Source organism: Oryctolagus cuniculus, chromosome 11, assembly GCF_964237555.1.
Source record: "Oryctolagus cuniculus chromosome 11, mOryCun1.1, whole genome shotgun sequence".
Classification (NCBI taxonomy): Eukaryota; Metazoa; Chordata; class Mammalia; order Lagomorpha; family Leporidae; genus Oryctolagus; species Oryctolagus cuniculus.
Genome location: NC_091442.1, coordinates 53,684,246 through 53,704,178, shown reverse-complemented (window position 1 = coordinate 53,704,178; position 19,933 = coordinate 53,684,246). Strand labels below are relative to the sequence as shown.

General features: G+C 41.2%; 1 protein-coding gene across 4 annotated transcripts in view; it reads left to right on the top strand.

Moving 5' to 3' along the window:
* The first annotated feature begins 1,358 nt into the window (after positions 1–1,358).
* Positions 1,359–19,933, top strand: part of FAM186A (family with sequence similarity 186 member A) — a 72,205-nt gene continuing 53,630 nt past the window's right edge. For 3 of the 4 annotated variants that reach the window (XM_070052221.1, XM_008256445.4, XM_008256444.4), the window contains exons 1-3: positions 1,359–1,716; positions 14,739–14,958; positions 18,785–18,955. In XM_070052221.1, coding sequence (XP_069908322.1) covers positions 1,537–1,716; positions 14,739–14,958; positions 18,785–18,955 — 571 coding nt within the window. In that variant the 5' untranslated portion in view covers positions 1,359–1,536. Of the gene's footprint in view, positions 1,717–14,738; positions 14,959–17,741; positions 17,902–18,784; positions 18,956–19,933 lie in introns of those variants that run through there. The other variant, XM_051846268.2, reaches the window with a different exon arrangement.

Sequence of the window (19,933 nt, the reverse complement as noted above, 5' to 3'; positions counted from 1 at the left end):
TTGATCTGGTGTTCATATGGATGCCAGCATTGCAGATGTCAGCTTAACCCTTTTCGTCCTAAGGTTGGCCCCTATTTTCTGTATTTTTTACATTAAAAAATAAGAATCATTCATCCAAAAAAACCACCCTATACTTTAACTGCTCCAGTCTCCTAAATCCTTTCATGACCTCCAGAATTACAGAAGCTTCTCAAATAACTCCTTGTTTCTCTTAGAAAGCAGCCAGCTCTGGGGGATCTGTGTTGCGGCACAACAGATTAAGCCATCACTTGTAATGCAGGCATCCCCTATTGGAACACTAGTTTGAGTTCCAGCTGCTTGATCTCTGACCCAGTTCTCTGCTAATGTGCCTGGGAAAGCACTGGAAGATGTTTTCAGGTATTTGGGTCTGTGTCATCCATGTGGGAGACATGGATGGAGTTCTGGGTTCCTTGCTTTGGCCCAGAGGCTCTTGCAGCCATATAGGGAATGAACTAGCAGAAAGAAGATCTTTCTCTGTATTTTCCTCTCTGTTGCTCTGCCTTTCAAATAAATACAATAAATATTTTTTAAAAAGGCATCAATCTATGGAACTTCAAAGCTGTCTTAAGTCAAGATTGTCAACAAAACAAGTTGGGTCCAGCACTGTGGCAGAACGGGTAAAGCTGCCACCTGCAGTTCCGGCATCCCATATAGGTGCCGGTTCAAGTCCCAGCTACTCCACTTCTGATCCAGCTCTCTGCTATGGCCTGGGAAAGCAGTAGAAGATGGCCCAAGTCCTTGGGCCCCTGCACCCATGTGGGAGACCTGGAAGAAGCTCCTGGCTCCTGGCTTTGGGTAGGCGCAGTTCCAGCTATTGCAGCCAATTGGGGAGTGAACCAACAGATGGAAGATCTCTCTCTCTCTCTCTCTCTCTCTAACTCTTTCAAGTAAATAAATAAATTATATATATATATATATATATATATATAAAACAAAACAAGTAACCAGGCAGTGCTAAGATTGTGATCTTCATCCCAATATTACCTTCCAAGTTACCACATGTCTAGGAACAGTCCATGGACAGCTGAAGAATTGAAACACACTTATTTCATTATAGGCATAAAATATTTATGCAAAACCACAGAAAAGAGAAGAGCAATGGTTACTTTTGATACACTGGATCTTGAATTCTAACACCTAGATTTCAAGCTCATTTTAGCAGGGCTAAGTCTTCTATTTCTTATAAGTATTCCCATTGTCTGTTCTTTCCTACCCCTCCCAGCCCCTTTCACCTTTCTACTCTCACAATATATGGAATATTCAGCATGTATGGTAAAGTCCCTTTAAATAACACTTGAGTCAGGGGTAAATGTCACAATGGGTATAATGTGACATCACCAGGATTTGGAGGCAGTGGTTAGAAACCAGTTAGTATCAGTGTAAGCCACAATCTCTGGGAGCATAAAAGCCCATTTCTTAGCTTCCTATTAGGTATCTTTATTAGTATTTGCCTAGATTATCTGGAAAAGTAGAAATAAGAGAAAATCACCCCAGTTCTCAATATTTTTTATCAAAATGAAAAATGAAAAAGATAGTGAATCTGAATTAGAAAAAAAGGTTGAAAATTCCCCCATCATGAGAAGAAACCCCCAAAATGAATCAGATCCTCCAACGATCACTACGATTGAAATCCCACATGCAGTACAAGAAATCCTCGCTAGGATTGAGCAAGCACAGCTCCTTCGAGCCAGAGAGGTAGGTACATCACCAGAAGTTTAAGTAAAACTTGTTAAATTTAATTGTATTTCTTTGAGTCCGAGAGACAAAAAAAGAGTATCAGAATGACAGAGATTTCCTGTCTGCTAGTTCACTCCCCCAAATGCTTACAACAGCAAGAGCTGGACCAGGCTAAAGCCAGGAGCCAGAAACCCAATCTGGGTATTACATGTGAGTAACAGGAAACCAACTACCTGACCCATCACTTGCTGCCTCCCAGAGTGAACTACAGCAGGAAGCTGGAATTGGGAGGGGGCCAGGACTCAAACCCCAGCACAACAATATGGTATTCCAGTGACCTGACAGTCTTAACCTCCAGGCCAAATGCCCACCCCACACCTTTTTTTAACTTTCCATGACTGGGTACATCTTTTTGGAGATCACTTTATTTTCAAGATATTTCACTGTGTTTGATGTAACTGACTTGAAATGATAATGTCACTTGACTCTGATTCTGTGGTTAACAAGGCTACAATTGGATATTAATCTCTTATCAGAATTAACCATTTGAGAGATATATGCTGTGGGGTCAAAGATGTGAGGCAGAAGTTTAAGATGCCGCTTGCGATGCCAGAATTCCATATGGCAACTGCTCTGCTTCCCATTCAACTACTTAATAGACCTGAGAAAGCAATGGATTATGGCCCAAGTACTTGGGCCCTGCCATACATGTGGGAGACCAATTGGAATTTCTTACTCCTGGCTTTGGTCTAACCTAGATGTGGCATTGTGACAACTTGGGGAGTGAATCAGCAGATGGAACATATCTATCTATCTATTTTCCTATCTATCTACCTTTCAAATAAATAAATATTTTTTAAATGTCTGAGTAAAAACTTTTTCTGACTTGTGTGAATTAGGACCACCATTATAAACTTGAATTAAAAGAATAGGAACACATCCTTGTTTGTTCTTGATTTTAGGAGAAATCACTTGGTTTTCTGCCATTAGATAATCATGACAGTAGTTGTACATTTTTTTAATGGTGCTTTTCAACTGCTTGGGGAATTTCTCTTCTTGTCCTAGTTAGCTAAGACTTTTATCTGAAATATATAATGGGTTTTATTAAAGGCTTTTACTACATTTCAGCAATAATTATGCAATTGTGCTCTTTTCTTGTTGAATCTGTTAATATAGTGAGTTACACTGATTTGGGGATGTTTAACAAACTGTGGAGTGGGAGTTGAGGAAGGATCAGCCCATTCAAAGGCAGATATTGGAATTCTGGGTGCAATGATATGCAGAAAAATGCATCTTTTAGGGGCAGGACTGTGAACCAGGGGGTTCCTTCTGGTATCTGAGCTAAGATAGTATAGGCATTTGGCACAATAGGGTGAAGTAGAACAACTGCCTCATTAATGGCCCTGAAATATTGAACCAGCCTGTATTCCCATATTTGGTTTCAAACAGGCAAAATGGTGCTATTACAAGGAGACTGACATGCAGCCAGGGCTCCATGATTGAGAAATTTATAAATTAAGGGTTGGAGACCCCTTCCCCCTTAACTTCTGGCTTTAATGGATACTGGCATCATTAAGGGAATGTTGTCTCTAAGGTGATAATTATGAGCACAGCATGTGTGGCTCATCCAGGTATCCCCTAATTACAAACTTCAGGGTCTACTCTATCTTTGATTTCAGCAGGAAGATCATCCAAGAGGGGACTTGTCTCAGTACTCATTAGTATCACTAAAAGACTTAGAGTTGGTGGCAATTAACCTGAGAGAAGTATCCAGGAATGATAGCAAATCCTTGTCAAGTAGCAGTTGGCCACTCAGGCACCACCAAAAACTGGTGAGAGAAAAGAACATCTTACAGCAGTGAACCAAATAGGAAAAGTAAATATCTGAGACTGAGGCCTGGCCATCAGCTCCTGTGATGACACAGCTCTGAGGACAATGGTTCCAAGTGGGAATTCAGTAGTAAGTGGCTCCCTCTTTAGTAGGAAATCAACACTCTGACGAGAGACACAGAAAGTCACCTTGGGCTCTAGGCATGAGATGTTCATACAGGTTGTGGGTGCCACATGAGTTCTGGGGCCCTATCAGTCTGCAGACAAGGACACAAAGGGACTTAGGAGACCTCCCTCCCTTTGGAGCTGAAGACAATCTTGTTTTCAACAACCTTCTCTTTAACATTGAGGGAGATGGCTGGGTAGACTTTTCAGGTAGACATTCCTTGAACCAATGTTTCAGCTTCCCACACCTAAAGCATTTTCTCTTAGCTTGTCTTCCATAATAGAAGGCCCTCTGGGTTGACTATGAGATTGCCAGGCACTGGTTATAGGAACTGCTATTCCATGAGCCTGCAGTCTGGGTTGCCTCGCACTTTGGAGTGTCCTTTCCACTTAATCTCTTTCTCTGTTATTAAACACCTGCAACATCAAACATATAGTTCGTGGGCGTCTGAGCTCCCATGTCCAGTTTCTGAAGCTTCCCAATCACTAAGTAGGCACCCTTAGGGGTGAGTCCACAGGGATGGGTCTAGAATCACCCAGAGCTGAAAGTCTCTTCTTAACCTAGGAAGAGAAGAACAAAGTATGGCTCTGCCTGGGCCCCATTATGCTCAAGTGTTCAGCTTGAACATTGGCATTAGTTGTGATCTGGCATCCCAATATCTCCTCTTGCCCCACAACTTGAGGGCTTCCCAAAGATCCACATCCCAGCCCTTTCCAGGACTCCCTGCAAGTTTGATCCAAACCTGAGTTCTCCTCCCAGATTTCAGATGCACTGCCCAGTGTGCCAATCAATTGGAGAGACTTTATCTCTGCACCCAGGAATCTTGGTCTCTAGGTTGTACCTCATCAGCACTTGACCTAGGGCTCCTTGTCCTAGGGGGTTCTAAACTGCATCCAGGAATCCTTAGACTCTGGAACTTCACCATGTATGTGTTCCAGCTCAAACCCTAGGGCAATAACCTAGCTGAAGCTAAAACCCACATCTGAGGTCCAACTCAAACTGCAAAGATAACCCCACAAGCAGGGATGATGAGCTTGGTCATAAGAGATACCAAGCCCCAGCTAACTACTAGCAATCCCACCCATAAGCCAGAACTTGGAACCAGGTGCCCAGACCTGCCTACCGGTTTGCAGCTGTTGCACCTATTCCCAGGCAGAGCACCCCACATTGACTGCCCATAGAGCCAACTTTCCACAGGGCCAGCAGCATTGTTCTATGTGTCTGAGGGGCAGGTGCAGTGACTGCAGATTCCACCAGAACTAAAATCAAGGACTTGATCCTGCCTCCATGAGAAATTGAATCTGGAAGTCTTTTTTAAACTTCTGATACTTGGGAACTACCCCTATAGCCTTAGAGGCCAGAGCCAAGAACTAAATCCATCATCTCTGGGTGCCTGTTCTTGCAACTGTTGCCTTTCCCCGCCTCTCCTGGCTCCCAGGCACTGTTCCTCCCTCCCTGGGAGGCAAGCAGGGAACAGCAACAAAGGAAAAGAAGGAGTTGGAGGTTCAGTACATGGGGGCTCAGCCGTGGCAGCTCTGCTCCAGAAGCAAGAGCAGGGCTTCCCTTGGGGACCCTGGCAGAAGATGGCATCTCTTGCAGCATGAGCTAGCTCCAGGAGCATGATGAGGCCTGCTGACTGTCACCCATGTGCCCTGGGCAGATGGCTACATCACACCCATGTGCTTCCCTCATTTGTTAGGAGGATCTAGGAACTAGCCAAATTCCTGTATTTCCTGCTACTTGCACATGGGCTATTTCTCCTGGGACTTATGTGTTTCATGGGGCTTCCAGTCTAGTAATAGCTGGCTTCCAGCTGCTAAGACTGAACAAATAAGTCCCCCAGTTTAAGATTTCAAGCACATGCCCAGGTGATATGAGCCTAAGACAAAATAGCACCTTTTAAATGTTTGGATTTGTTTGAGTAGTATTGCCATCTTAACACTCTGTGACATCTTACAATTCATGAATAATGGGATGTCTTTCCATTTACTTGTTTCTCCTTTAATTTCTCTTGTTAATATTCTGTAGTAAATACTAAAAGTACATAAATCATCCATCTCCTTGCTTAAGTTTATTAACTTAAGAATAAATATTCATATTTTATTCTATATTAAAAGAATTTTTAAAATTTCCTTTTCAGATTGATTGGTTTTAATGCACAGCAAAGTACTGGTTTTTGTGGGTGGATGTTGAATCCTACAAACTGTTAAATTCATTAGTTTTAGCAGTTCATGTGCATGTAGGTATGTTATTTTCAGGAGTATTTTATATATAAGATGATGTCACCTGTGAAAAGATAATTTTACCCCTTCCCAATTTTGATGCTTTCTATTTCTTTTTATTGCCCAAATTCTTTTCTTAAGATTTATGTATTTATTTGAAAGTCAGAGTTACACAGGGAGAGGAGAGGCAGAGAGAGAGAGAGAGAGAGAGAGAGAGAGAGAGAACCTCTGGTTCACTCCCCAATTGGCTCAATGGCCAGAGCTACACCAATCCGAAGCCAGGAGCCAGGAGCTAGGAGCTTCGTCCAGGTCTCCCACATGGGTTCAGGGGCCCAAGGTCTTGGGCCATCTTCTAGTGCTTTTCCAGGCCACAGCAAAGAGCTGGATTGGAAATGAAGCAGCTAGGACTCAAACTGGTACCCATGTGGGATGTGGGCACTGCAGGCAGCGGCTTGATCCGCTACACCACAGCCCCAGCTCCTTATTGCCTGACTTCCATGTTCAGGACTTCAAAGTGATTTAAAGTAATAGTTTTCAGTATTTCACCTAAAGTATAACATTACTGTGGGCTTTTCATATTAAGGAACTTCCTTTCTCTTATTAGTTTTTTTTTTTTCTGTTTGTGAGTTTTTTATTTTTACCACAAGAGAAGGTTGAATTTTGTCAAATGCTTTTTCTGCATTATTTGAGGTCATGCATGCTTTTTTCAGTCATTCTGCTAATTTTGTGTATTACATAGATTGACTTACAAATGTTGAATTATCTTTGCATTCCAAGAATAAGTTCAGGAAACATAATCCTCTTAACATTCTGTTGAATTCTGTTTGCTAGTATTTTATTGAGGTTTTTGCATCAATATTCGTCTGTTTATTGTTTTGTAGTTTTCTTGTAGTTCCTTGGTCTGACTTTGGTATTGGGGAATGTAGGCCTCAGAAACTTGAGTTGGCAAGTGTTTCTTCCTCTTCCATTTTCTGGGGAATTCATGAGGAACTGATATGTGTTAATCTGGGATGCTATTCATCATTTGAGCAAAATTTGTCTCCACTTGCCTGTGCTCCTAACGTCAATGGATTTCTGAAACTCCATCACTTCTGTTCCTGATGGCATTATTTCCAGTACCTAACCTTTGAGTGTTCCATCTACATGAGGATTTGGTTATTAAAATCCAAATCTTATTCTCCTTGCAAGAAGTGTAGAGGGAGTTTGGTTTGTCTGAAGACAAAGCAGAGTAATTGATAAAATTTATCAGATTTATTGTATCTTCTTTTTATACTTTTTCTTTGGTATTCACTCTTTTTCTTACAGTTACAAACTTTATATACTTCATAATTACAACTTTAGGAACATGATGATTCTTCCCACCAGGCCTACCCTCCCACCCATACTCCCACTACTCTTCCTCCTCCCTCCCTATTCCCACTCTTATTTTTTTACTGAGATCTATTTCCAAATGGCTTTATGCAATATGATTAACTCTATGTTAAGAGTTCAAAAAATAGCATGAAAAAAACTGTTCCTCAATAGTCAAGACAAGGGCTGTTCAAGTCATTGCTTCTCAAAGCATCAATTTCACTTCTACAGATTGCCTTTTACATGCTCTAGTAGTTATCACAGATCAGGGAGAATATAGGGTAGTCCTTTGGGACTGGCTCATTTCACTAAGTATGATGTTTTCCAGATTCATCCATTTTGTTGCAAATGACCAGATTTCATTTTTTATACCTCTGTGTAGTATTCCATGATGTGCATATCCCATAATTTCTTTATCCAATCTGCAGTTGGGGGGCATTTGGGTTGATTCCATGCCTTAACTATTGCGAATTGAGCTGCAATAAATTTGGGGGTGCAGATAACTCCTTCATATGCTGATTTCATTTCCCTTGGGTAAATTCCCAAGAGTGGGATGGCTGGGTCATATGGTAGGTCTATATTCAGCTTTCTGAGGTATCTCCATACTGTCTTCTGTAGTGGCTTTACCAGTGGATTAGGGTACCTTTTCCCCCACATCCTCATCAGCATTTGGTGTTTGTTGATTTCTGTATGAAAGTCATTCTAACTGGGGTGAGATGAAACCTCATTTTGGTTTTGATTTGCATTTCCCTGACAGCTAGTGATCCTGAGCATGTTTTCATGTGTCTGTTGGCCATTTGGATTTCCTCTTTTGAAAAATGTTTAAGTCCTTTGCCCATTTATTAACTGGATTGTTTGTTTTGTTATTGTTGAGTTTCTTGATCTCTTTATATATTCTGGTTATTAATCTTTTATCAGTTGTATAGCTTGCAAATATTTTTCCCATTCTGTCGGTTGCCTCTTCACTTTCCTGTTTCTTTTGCAGTACAGAAGCTGCTCAATTTGATGTAATCTCCTTTAATTTGACTTTGATTGCCTGTGCCTCCAGGTTCTTTTCTAAGAAGTCTATGCTTATGCCAATGTCTTGCAAGGTTTCCCCAATGTTTGATTACAATGTTTTGTGGTGAAGATCTTTTCTGGTCATGTCTGTTAGGCGTTCTATGTGCTTCTTGTACTTGGATGTCCCTTTCTTTCTCCAAATTAGAAAAGTTTTCTGTTACTACTTCACTAAAAAGGTCTTCTAATCCTTTCTCTCTTTCCATGCTTTCAGTAACTCCTAGAACCCATATTTGGTCATTTTATAGTATCCTGTAGATTCCCAACAACACTTTTAGATTTCTAATTTCTTTTTCTTGACTGTATAATTTCCTGTGCTTTGTATTCTGAGTTGGATATTCTTTCTTATGATTCACCAATTCCCTTGTTAAGGGTTTCTAATGCATTTTTTATTTGTTCTATTGAATTCTTCATTTCCAAGATTTCATTTTGATTTCTCTTTAAGATCTCAATTTTGTCAGATAAATTTTCTTTCATGTCATGAATGAATTTCATTAGTATGTGCAGTTGCTTTTGATTACTTCTAAGTAATCCTGTGATCAATTTTTTTAATTCCATTCCTGACATTTCTTCAATCTCTTTATCATCACAATCTAGTATTGAAGTGTTGTATTCTGTTGGGGGCATCATGTTTTCTTTCTTATTCTGGTTTCTTGAAACAGTGCATTTGTTATTTGGCATTTGTGGAGATATTCATTGGTTTCTTCTTTGTTTTTTCACTGTGGTATTTTTTATCTTTGTACTATGCCTCTGTGGATTAGTGGAGTGTTTACTCTTTCAGGGATACCTAGACGCATGCAGTGGGTGTGGCCGGGAGCTCTGTAAAGTTCTTCAGGATGAAGGGCACACCCAGGTTGGGTGTGCTAAATCAATTTCTCTCTCTCTTTTATCAGATGGGATGTTCTGCTCTGTTGTCATAGACTCGGCTCACCTGTTCTCCTAAAGAGACCAGTGTCTTGGCGCTAGCCCCAGTGGGTAAAATATTTGTTCACTCTTCCCCAAGAACCACACAAAGAATCTGTGCAATCCTCAGTGCAAGCACAGATTCCCAAGCAATGATCCTCACCAGGCAACCAGGGAGCCCTAGTGTGTGGACCCACCCACAGTGATTGCCCAAAGTCCCAGCCACACCCTGAGCCCTCCCATGCAGACTCAATGTTTTCACAGTTCTAGCACACAAGACTCCCACAGTCACAAGTTCCCAGTCCCCTGTCAGTTTTCCCCACAAGACTCAGGAGTTCCACTCAGCTGGTTGCTGGGCACAGACACAAGCTGGCACAGCTATTATGTTATGTCTAAAATTGTGCCTGCTTTCTATTGGGTTGTTACAGGACATCATTGCAGGGTGATTAGGGAGAGAGAAACGTGCCCCTCTTTTTTTCTCTTCTCTAGTTTGGCAGGTACACTATTCCCCACAGGGCTCCAAGCTGGATTCCCTCCAGGCATTTCCTGCAACTTTATCACCAGTGGCTTGGGATGCTGCAGTCTGGTCTCACCTCACTCTCCAAAGATAGTGAGGAGGCTCTCGGCTGCTGGGGTCCTGAGTTGTTTGCATTTACACCCTCCACTTAGGTCCACCGTGTCCCTCTAACTTGTGCAGAGTTTCCTCTGACGTTTTCTCCCCAACTTTTCCCTGAGACTGCACTCTCTCCACTTTTCTCAAACTACCTTCTACTAGACTAGAGAAGTAAACCCTCCCTACTCCGCCATCTTAATCTTCAATCTGGTATTATCTGTTGTATCTTCTTAAAATATTTTAAATATTCTTTTTATTCTTTATTTACAAGATTTATTTACTTATTTGAAAATCAGATTTATAGAGGGAGAGAGAAAAACAGATCTTCCATCCAGTGGTTCACTCCTCAAATGGCTGCAATGCCCAGAGCTGGGCCGGGCTGAATCTAGGAGCCAGAGCTTCTTATGGGTTTCCCACATGAGTGCAAGGGTCCAAGGACTTGGGCCATCTTCTGCTGCTTTTTCCAGGTGCATTAGCAGGGAGCTGGATCAGAAGTGGAGCAGCTGAGATTGGAACCAGTGCCCTTATGGGATGCAGCACCCCTAGGCAGCAGCTTTACCTGCTATACCACAGCCCTTTCCTTTTATTCTGATAAAATGATATTCTTAGATAAACTGTCTATACTCATCCTTCTAAAAAATTAATATAAATGGGAAATCAATTTGTAGTAAAACATTTTTCAATGTGTGAATCCTAGGTCAAACTCAAATAGTAGTAGACTGCGGCTTATTATGTAGATGTAGCTTTAAAATAACTGAAAGCTCCAAATCTAGAATGATAGAAATGCAGCTTATTGTACTGACACTACTATTGACACTAGTGCATTGCTACTGGAATTATGGTGTCCCATAAGGGTAAAAAAAATAAGAGAAATTTTAAATAACATTTTATTTATGAACATAGTACTTTTATTCCTGGAAATGTCAATATACAATTAAGTTAAACCAAGGAACTCTTTGCATTTTCATTTTAGGAGTCCTGTTCTAGGCTACGTGTTTTGTAACCCGCACATATGAATGTCAATTGGGGCATTCTAAAGTCCACAAGATGTAGGACAATATTGTTTTAGACTGTTCATTTGCACTGTAGATTTGGCCATCATCTCTTACCATCCCTTAAGATTTATTTATATATTGAAAGGCAGAAATACAGAGAGAGAAGACGAGAGGAGAGAGAGAGAGAGATCCATCAGCTGCTAGTTCACCCCACAAATGGGTGCAACAGCCAGGGCTGAGCCAAGCCAAAGTCAGGAGCCAGGAGCTTCCTTGGGTCATCTACATAGGTGGCAGGGGCCCAAGCACTTATGCCATCCTCTGCTTCCTTCCCAAAAGCATCATCAGGGAGCTGGATCATATGTAGAGCAGCTGGGCCTTGACCGGCACCCATATGGGATGCCAGCACCTCAGGCGGAAGCTCAATTTTCTATGCCACAGGGCCGGCCCCTTAGTATCCCTTATTAAATACCAGTAGTCAACCCTCCAAATCACTCTGATGACCAAAAAGCTTTCACAATATTCCAAATGTCTCCATCAATAAATACTGTGATACAGTTATGAATACAAAAATTTACTATAGCTTCTTGAGCAAAGTAGATAAAGTCATATTTGAAGAATGTTATGCTAGCCAATTTCCACATGTGAAGGCCAAATTAAAAAAAGAAAAAAGAAGCAACATTTAAAAAAATTTGTTAGCAGTGATGGTTTAGAAATAATTTTTGCATATTATGTATACCTCATATGGCTGTGGATTTAATATCTCCACTCTTTAATTGCTGAGACAGAGGAAGCTCAAAGATGTCAAGTGATTTACTAAAAACTTTTAAAATAAAAGCTAGAGTTAGGATCCAGGTTTGCTTCAAAGCAAATACTCTTATTTCATAGCATTTTTAGGATGATGGAGGCAGACAAAGATTTTTTTTTAATTGAGAGACAGGTAAATAGAGCTGGTTCACTCTCTAAATTCCCACAAGATCCAGAACCAAAAGTTCAGGCTTTAAAATGTCCATGCAGAGACAGAGAAGCATCCCAAAAGGAGAAAGGGAAAAGCAGATACTAATGAGGATGGAGCAGCTATACCGAAAACCAGCTACTCCCAACAGTCCCATCACAGAAAGCAGAAGGCACTGGGGTGCTGCTCGACACGGGGCAGCCTGGGGAGCTCCTCAGGGCCAGCCTGGGGAGCTCAGGGGCCGAGCCGGATGATGAGTGTCGGCCGCAAAGGAACCACACCACAGCCGGGAGATCAGTCAACACTCAAGGCGCAGCCAGGTTCTCAACTTTATTGGGAGGGGAAGAGCTTTTATAGACACAGAGAGGGGGCTGTCCAGGGCACAAGGGAACCGAGCCAACCAGCAGAAAGGTAAGGCAGGATGTGAGCCGGGCACACCCTGAAGGGCCTATCACAGCTGAGGACACATACCATGCACGAATACGGAAGTCTCCTGTCAGGCTAGGTACCTCCCCCGGGGGCCATCTTGGATTGGTGGAAACACTGAGTCACTGGGATGTGGAAGTGCCGCAAACTGGAGCAAAGGTTCAGTGGCCTTGTCGAGGGAAGGCTTAGCAACTTTGTTTCCTTTTCAATTGGAGCCCCTCGCCCCCCCGCACTGGGGCTGCCAGATGATAGCACTGTACTTCTACTGAATGCTGTTTGAGATGCTATTTTCTTAAATCAACCTTTATAAAAGTGTTGAGTATTGGTTCTGCTTTTTTTTCAAAAAAATATGACTTCTCGTTGTCTTATGTGGAAATGGTAAATACCATTAACACTTGTAGAATGTGTTTCATAAACTCAATTGAAATGAAGGAAAAATGTGATTTTCTGTGCTGACTTTTAAAGATTATTTTTGGTTTTCAAGACGGATTTCTCTGACATTCCCATGTTGGTCACTTTGGTACAGAAGCCTTAAAGTGCGGAGAGGTCAACTTTCCTAAGTTCTCCTTCCTGAATGCCATCAGTATAGACTTGACTTCCTTAAGCCAAGAAACTTGATATACTCTTGAAACCCCTAAAATAAACTTTTTGGACAGGTATTTGGCCTAGTGGTTGCATCACTGGTTAGGATGCCCATGTCCCACATTGGAATATCTTGGTTTCCACTGATTCAGACCTGGGAGTCAGTTCATGATGGCTTAAGAAACTAGGTTCCTGCCACCCACATGGGAGCCCTCAATCGATTTCCTGGCTCCTTTGTTCATTCCAGACCATACCCAGCTGTAAGGGGCATTTGAGGTGTGAACCAGTACACAGGAGCGCTCTCCCTCTCTCTCACTCTCTTGCTCTGTCTCTCAAATGAGTTTTAAAAATCAAGTATGTTGGGGCTGGCGCAGTGGCTCACTTGGTTAATCCTCTGCCTGTGGTGTTGGCATCCCATATGGGCGCCGGGTTCTAGTCCCGGTTGTTCCTCTTCCAGTCCAGCTCTCTGCTGTGGCCTGGGAGGACAGTGGAAGATGGCCCAGGTGCTTGGGCCCCTGCACTTGCATGGGAGACCGGGAGGAAGCACCTGGTTCCTGACTTCAGATCAGCGCAGCACCAGCCATGGCGGCCACTTGGGGAGTGAACCAAAGGAAGGAAGACCTTTTTCTCTGTCTCTCTCTCTCTCACTAACTCTACCTGTAAAATTAAAAAAAAAAAATCAAGTATGTTAAGTAACAAAACTCAGATTTTCTGGTGATATCATCAAAATGATATCACTCAAAAGGTTCAGAATTCTTGTTTGTTGGTTGTGAATTCATCTCATCGAGAATCCTGAAAGTTTTAGTGCATTTCTTCCATGTCAGAGTTGGCCTCTGAAAACCTCTTACATGCTCAGAAAGGGTTGGGGGGGGAGAGAGAGAGAGAATATGAATCTTCGATCTACTAGTTCATTTCCCAAATGCTTGCCAATAACTAGGGCTGAGCCAGGCCAAAGCTAGACATCTGGAACTCCATTGGGTCTTCCATATTGGTGGCAGGGGCCCAAGCACTAGAGCCATCATCTTCTGCCTCCTAGGCTGCATAAGCTGAAAGCTGGATTGGATGCACGGAGCCAGGACTCAAACTGGCACTCTGAAACAGGATTTAGACATCCCAAGTGATGGTCTAACCTGCTGCACAATGTCCACCCCTGATGCTGTCAACTTCTATGGTCACTTTTCTGGGAGGGGAGTTTGGAAGTTGTAAAATATTATAGGTTGTCACCTGTGTGTCCTGACAGAAGTAACTGTTTTTGAAAAGTATCATATAAATCCAGAAGCAAGTTGGCTTGCTAGGGGGAACCACTTCCTACCTAATGTTATGAAGATATTCTTTAGAATCTTGGGAAAGTGTTAGTTTTCCTTTTCACATTTGTCTCTAGCCTACTCTGAACTGCTTTTTATGAAAGTGTTGGGTAGAATTTCAAGTTAATATTTTTTCATATGGATAAGCAGTTGTCCCAGCATCTTTTAGTGGAAACTTCATTTCCCCACTGATCTGTAACACTGGTTCTTTCACAAACCATATTTCTGGATATGTGTGTGATGTGTTGATGATCCACTGGTAGATCTGCAGTACTAAAGATTACTGATTATTACAACTTTAGAGAAAGGGCTTAATAAGAACTAAGATCCCTCCATATTTTATCATAATGTTGACCAACCCTACTTCCAACTCCAATATCCCTATCAAAATTTTCTTCCTTGAGTGTCTTGGCTATCCTTAGCCATTTGCTCTTCTATACAATTTCTAGCACTAGACTAAAAAGTTCAAAATCAATTGTAAAAAAGTTGGGAGATCCATGTGATCTTTACAATGTTGTCTTCCAGTCCATAAACATAGTATATAGCCTACATTTATTGAGACTTCTAAAATTTCTTTCTGTAAAGTGTTTTCATTCTCCCCAAGATAATCTATTAACATATTACCCTGTCTTTTTCTTTAGGACATTAATTCACAAATGAATGACATAATGAACAATGTGCATCGAATAATGGCTCGCTACACTCTTGATTTTAACTTGCAGTCTGAAAGGAATACCTTCCTTAAAGAACATATGAAAAAACAGAGAACCATATTTTTGGATAAAATGGCTTCATATGCTAAGAATGCTGAAATGAGAGAGAAGACACTTGCCTACATTCTGGCCTGGTTGGAAGAATGGAGTAAGTTTCCAGAAGTGGTTCAGCAGAAAACCACAAAAGTTAGAGAAAAGAATGTATAAGTAAATGGTAAAAGATAAGTCATATTAAATAAAACAACACAAAGAGGTTGTTCAGAAAGTGGCTGTTCTCTTTTCCAGTAAGAATAAAATGAGAAAAATACAGATTTGTTCACTTAGTGCCCATTATTCTGGCTTCCTTGCTTTTCTTTAAGCACACCAATAATGCTCCTACCCAATGCCATGATATTTACTATTTTATTATCTGGAACATTTTTCTCTAGATAGCCACATGGCTTATTCCTTTAATAAATTTCACTTAAAATAAGGTGTTCTTGGCCGATGCCGCAGCTCACTAGGCTAATCCTCTGCCTGCGGCACTGGCGCCCTGGGATCTAGTCCCAGTCAGGGCGCTGGATTCTGCCCAGGTTGCTCCTCTTCCAGTCCAGCTCTCCTGTGGCCTGGGAGGGAAGTGGAGGATGGCCCAAGTGCTTGGGCCCTGTACTTGCATGGGAGACTGGGAGGAGGTGCCTGGCTCCTGGCCGTAGCGGCCATTTTGGGGGTGAACCAAAGGAAAAAGGAAGACCTTTCTCTCTGTCTCTCTCCCTCTCTCTCTCACTGTCTAACTCTGTTAAAAATAAAATAATAAAAAAGATATCTTCCATCCACTGCTTTATTCTCCAAATGATAGTAACACCCAGGTCTGGGCCAAGAGGCAGGAATTCTATCCTGATCTCCCACATGGGTGGTAGGGCCCCAAGTACTTGAGCCATCATATGATGCCTTCCCAAGTTGATCAGCAGGAAGCTAGATTGGAAGCAAAGCAGCTGGGTCTCAAAATGCCATTCTAATATGAAATTCTGTCATTACAAGTAGTGGCTTAACCCACTGCACCACAGTGCCAGCACCAGAACTGTGTGTGTGTGTATGTATGTGTGTGTGCACACGTGCGTGCATGCGTGTATGTGTGTGTGTGTGTGTGTAAAATATATTTTCTTATAAAAAGGAATTTCAGGGGCTGACATTGTGGCAAGGCAAATTAAGCCACTGCTACAATACCAGCATCCCATGTGAGCACGGATTTCAGTACTGGGTGCTCCACTTTTTTTTTTTTTTCATTTCAATGATTATTAAATAAAGCAATAATTTCAATGATACAAGAGATTAAGGTGATTGAAAATTATGGATAAATGAACAAATGAATGATTTGTTTTCCAATACCCTTTTTTGGTTTTTTAAAAAGATTTATTTATTTGAAATTCAGAGTTACACAGAGAGAGAAGGAGAGGCAGAGAGAGAGAGAGAAAGTCTTCCATCTGCTGGTTCACTCCCCAATTGGCCAGAGCTGGACTGATCCGAAGCCAGGAGCCAGGAGCTTCTTCCAGGTCTCCCACAAGGGTGCAGGGGCCCAAGGACTTGGTCCATCTTCTACTGCTTTCCCAGGCCACAGCAGAGAGCTGGATCGGAAGTGGAGCAGCCAGGACTCACACCGGCACCCATATGGGATGCCGGCACTGCAGGTGGCGCCTTTACCCGCTATGCCACAGCTCTGGCCCCTCTAAAACCTTTTCAAATGATCAAATGGAGCAAAAACTTTAAACAAAAATACCTAAGTATGACTTTCCAGTATTTTAAAACTGCCTTTTTCTGTGCTCTTATGGAGCAAGCCATAATGAATTAAGGTTGGCTGTGTCCCAATTAAAACTTAGTTTAGGTCACAGAAGTGTCAATTTCATCAAATGTTCACATATCACAAAATACTCTTAAAATACTTTTTAAAAACCCATTTTAAAAAAAATGGAATACACATCCTTAGCTCGAAGTCCGTACAAAAATTGACAGCAGGTAGAATTTGGTCATAGCTTGCTGACTTCAGCATTACCTCCCTGGGTTGATGGGAGTTTCCTGTTTGGCCAGAAACACTTGCAATTCTACTGTCAAGTGAACTGGATAGAGTTTTCTCACCAGCTTTGCTTCTCACCCAACACTTTGTACCACCCTGCAGGCCTGGAGAGGAGGGAGCTCTATTTCGTGTTCTTATGGCAGGGGTGGACCCTCTATGCTTAGACTGTAGACTTAAGGGCTGTCATTTACAGGCACAGGCAGTGCTGTGAAGGGTTTGAGCTTTTTTTTAACAGAAAAATTTTCTTTAATAAATATAAATTTCAAAAGTACAACTTTTGGATTATAGCAGTGCTTCCCCCCATAACCACCCCCCCCCCATAAAGCATCCCATCTCCCACTCGCTCTCCCATCCCATTCTTCATTAAGATTCATTTTTCAATTATCTTTATATATAGAAGATTAACTCTATACTAAGTAAAGATTTCAACAGTTTGCACCCACACAGAAACACAAAGTGTAAAGTACTGTTTGAAGACTAGTTGTACCGTTAATTCACATAGTACAACACATTAAGGACAGAGATCCTACATGAGGAGTAAGTTCACAGTGACTCCTGTTGTTGATTTAACAATTGAGACTCTTATTTATGGCGTCAGTAATCACCCGAGGTTCTTGTCATGAGCTGCCAAGACTATGGAAGCATTTTGAGTTCGCCGACTCTGATCATATTTAGACAAGGCCATAGTCAAAGTGGAAGTTCTCTCCTCCCTTCAGAGAAAGATACCTCTTTCTTTGAAGACCTGTTCTTTCCACCAAGATCTCACTCACAGAGATCTTTCATTTAGGTAATTTTTTGCCAGAGTGTCTTGGCTTTCCATGTATGAAGTGCTCTCATGGGCTTTTTAGCCAGATCTGAATCTGGCTGCTCCACTTTTGATCCAGCTCCGGCACCTGGGAATCAACGGAGGATGGCCTAAGTGCTTGGGCCCTGTCATCCATGTCAGAGACCTGAATAGCCTTCCCAGGATCCTGGCTTCAACCTGGCTCAGCCCTAGCCATTGTATTGTGGGAGTGAACCAGCAAACGGAGGATTTCTATGCATGTGAGTCTCTCTCCCTTTCTCTCTCTCTCTCATCCCTTCCTCTCTGTAATAATGCCTTTCAAATAAATAAATCTTTTTTTTTAAAGTCAAAGTTATTTGAAATGTTTTTAAATTAAAAATAAAAGAATTTCATTTTGTTGCAAGAAATTTTGAGTAACGGCATCAGAAAATACAAGAATAGTGGCCAGCATTGCGGCACAGTGAGTTAAGCTGCAACTTGTGACACCAGCATCGCATTTGAGCATTGGTTTGAGTCCCACATCTTCTGATCCAGCTCCTTACTATTGTGTCTGGGAAAGCATACGATGTCCCAACTGCTTGAGCCATTGACACCCACCTGAGAGATCCAGATGGAGTTCCTGTCTTCTGGCTTCAACCTGGTCCAGCCATAGCCATTGTAGCCATTTGGAGAGTGCACCGGCAGAAGAAAGATGTGTGTGTGGGGTGTGTGTGTGTGTGTGTGCATGCGCGTGTGTATGTGTGTGTTTCCCTCTCTGCATATAACTGTACCTTTCAAATAAATAAGATAAAACTAAATATTTTTTTAAAAAGGAAACACTAGACAACTTGCCAAAGGGATTGATTGGGATTTAAATACCCAATATTGAAGCAGTACTCACATTTTGATACCCACTTCCCTGGAGTATAGGAGCTAAACCCAAGAGACTCCTTTAAATTTGATTCACAAGTCTTACTGCCCAACCTCCTATTTAAAACCTGTTTTAACTTTTTTTAAGAGAAAAGCCTCAGAATACCAGCAAGTGAAAGATAACTATACTCATATGCCTGAATACTACTATTTATTGAGAAGTTACCCAATATTATGAGGCTACACGGTTATAATTATTTTTATGCACAAAAATAATGTTTTACTCTCTTCAAGATGCTATTTTGTCTGACATAACCGCAACTGATATTGATGAGCACTACCATTGGATAGTACAAATGGAGCTATTTCCAGACACACTGAGAGCTATTGAGAACAATGTCAATATACTATGTAGAATTAGTACATCTTTCCTTGAAGAAAAGAAGAAACACAAGAAAAAAATACGTAAGTGTGTTTTATAATTTTGCAAAGAGTTTTATCTTTTCCAAAAATGAAGTTTTGTTGAGGTGTAATTGTATATCATAAAACTCATACATATTAAATATTGGATTAAATTATTTTCACTAAATTTAGAGTTCTATTGATCATCATAATCCAATTTTAGAACATTTTCATTATTCCTTGTGTTCTTTTGCAACCAGTCTTCATTCTCATTCATTTCTCCAACCACCCACTAAAATAGATTAGTTTATTAGATCTACTTTCTGTCTCAAAATTTGTTCTTTATGGATATTTCATATAAATAGAATAATTAGGTCACTTATGTCTGCCTTCTTTCAACTAGCATGTTTCTGAGGTTCAGTCATGTTATAAGATATATCAGTAGTTTTTCCCTTTCAATTACTAATTGTATATAGCTGTCTACATGGATCACATTTTTAGACCCATTCACCGGTTTGTAGATACTTGGACTATTTCCACTCTTTTGGCCTTTATGAATAATGTTGCTATAAGTGAATATGGGTAAGTCTTTATGTGGATATATGCTTTCACTTATTTGGGGCACACATCTCTGACTAGAACTGCTGAGTCATCTGATCAATTTAGTTTAAACATTTAAAGAAACCATCGACTATTCCAAAGTGACTAAGTGACTTCATCATCTTGCATTGCCACCAGCAATGCAGGAGAGTTCAGTTTCTCCGCCAGTTCAGCAGCACTGTCACTGTCTCTCTTTTCCACTTTGATTGTTCTACTAGATCCAAAGTGGCATCTCACTGTTGTTTTAATTTGCATTTCTCTAGTGTAAGCAGTACAGATGATGTTGAACATCTTTTCATGTGCTTGTTAGTCATTCCTATATATTTTTGATGAATTGTTGAGTCAAATACAAGCTCATTCTTGTTACTGAGTTTGAAAATTTCTTTATATTTCTGGATGTAAATCCTTTATCAGAAAAGTGATTTGTGAATCAGACTGCAA